General features: G+C 36.6%; 1 protein-coding gene across 1 annotated transcript in view; it reads left to right on the top strand.

The window, feature by feature from the left end:
* The window catches only part of XPOT (exportin for tRNA), a 38,886-nt gene that overhangs the window by 12,374 nt on the left and 24,432 nt on the right, over positions 1-2,080 (top strand). Inside the window, exons 4-5 of the mRNA XM_017507309.2 lie at positions 608-664; positions 1,620-1,689. Coding sequence (XP_017362798.2) covers positions 608-664; positions 1,620-1,689 — 127 coding nt within the window. The remainder of the gene's footprint in view (positions 1-607; positions 665-1,619; positions 1,690-2,080) is intronic.

The raw sequence follows: 2,080 nt of genomic DNA, 5'->3' as shown, positions 1-2,080 counted from the left end.
ATACTCATTTGATTGGCAGATTGTTGGTCTCTAAAGGACCTTTGTCAGTGCTTATAGCTGGCTTACTGCAACTCTGCCTTTCCCCTGGAAAGACGGTTGGAAGTGGATAATTGGTGGATGTTAATTTTTGCCCCCATCTTATAAGCAAGAGTACCATATTTGTAATTTAGTTTCCTGGATGAAACTTTGAAGCTGGACTGACAGTCCATATGGCCCTGCTTGTTTTGGATTTGGCTACAATAGAACTACTAGGGTTGAATTTTAAGTAGGACTTGGATGACCATCTCTACTTTCACTCAGACTCTGGCTGTTCTGCCATTTGTCATTTTATACCTAACCTGTTATTGTAAAATGAAAGGGTTGTTCCAGGAATCTTAATATCTGGAATTTAGGGGGATGCTTTGCTGCTTACAAAGCACTGTGTTCAAGGTGCATCTTAATATTTTGGTTATTTTGCTTGTCATATTTGAGACCAGTAAGCATGAAACAAGCCAAAAGTCTAGTTTGAGAAACTTTTCTGCTGTTTTATTCATTACTATTTTGCCTTTGATTTTTTTTTTCCTCAGTTCATATTCTGCTTATCTCATTTTCTTTTTGTCTTTTTTAGTGATGATCATGTAAAGTTTTTCTGCTTTCAAGTACTGGAACATCAAGTTAAATACAAGTAAGGCGTTTCTCACTGTTTTGACTCCGAGATTTGTGGGGAAAGGTCATTTTTTTAATTTAAGGTTTTTTCTTGAAGGAAACTATAATACAGATTGTAAATTGACAGTATATATGTTATAATCAGGTTATAGATATATTTTGATGTATCCCAAAGTATTTTAAAAGTGCTGAGTTGGCCACATGCGGTGGCTTACGCCTGTAATCCCAGCGTATTGGGAGGCCAAGGCAGGTGGATCACTTGAGTCAGGAGTTCGAGACCAGCCTAGCCAATATGGTGAAACCCCATCTGTGCTAAAAATACAAAAATTAGCTAGATGTGGTGGTAAATACCTGTAATTCCAGCTACTCAGAAGGCTTAGGTAAAAGAATTGCTTGAACCCAGGAGGTGGAGGTTGCAACAAGCTGGGATCAAGCCACTGGACTTGAGCCTGGGCAACACAACAAGACCCTGTCTCAAAAAATAAAAATGAAAATGCAGACATTTCACAGAAAAATCTAGATTTCCAGCTTTTCTGGAAAAGTCAATATCTGGGAACACAAGGCCTGTTTTTCTGCATGACAACTCTCTGTTACAGTTAAATGCTGAATGGGCACTTGTGTTCAGAATCTGACTTACTAATTAAGCAAAATAACAATTCACTACTGAGAGGATTCCTAGTTCACCTATTGGTTTATTCTGTAGACCAGTAAAACATGGATATATTTTCTTTCAAAAAATTAGGTAGCCGTCATTTAACATGAATAGAATGACAAAGATTGAAATTGATACCTTACCTGCCACTCTCTTCCTTATGTTTAAGGCAATGATGAGTGGCATTATCAGTTTATGTTAGGAAACTTTAGATAATTGAGAGCTATACAAATTTTCCCTTTCAAATATATGAGGCTGTATTACTTCACAACCATAGACACCAAATATAGCCATTATTCTTTTTCTTCTCTATTTTAAACAGATATTCGGAACTAACCACTGTTCAACAACAACTAATTAGGGAGACGCTCATATCATGGCTGCAAGCTCAGGTAAAATAGTAATTTTATTCAGTACTAGATGTTTAAACTTATTTTTGCAAGAGTTGGCAACTTTACCTAAAAAATTTTGGTCATTTTTCTGCCGTTTGATTTCATAGCTTTTTTAAAAAGTGCTGGCTTTAAAGATCATGGCTAAGTGGGAACTTAGCAGTAATTTAATATTATATCAATGTGAAATTGATCATAGTTTCCATGACACATTGTGGAAACTTTAATTTTAAAATGTTTTTAACTGCTTGACAAACGCTGCTTTTCTCTTTGGCTCTTTTTTTTTTTTTTTTTTTAGATTTTTTTGAGACGGAGTTTCACTCTTGCTACCCAGGCTGGAGTGCAATGGCGCGATCTCGGCTCACCGCTACCTCCTCCTCCTGGGTTCAGGCAA

Source organism: Cebus imitator, unplaced genomic scaffold (genome assembly GCF_001604975.1).
Source record: "Cebus imitator isolate Cc_AM_T3 unplaced genomic scaffold, Cebus_imitator-1.0 Scaffold372, whole genome shotgun sequence".
Classification (NCBI taxonomy): Eukaryota; Metazoa; Chordata; class Mammalia; order Primates; family Cebidae; genus Cebus; species Cebus imitator.
The sequence above is the reverse complement of the archived record's forward strand: the minus strand, read 5'-3'. Positions and strand labels throughout refer to the sequence as shown.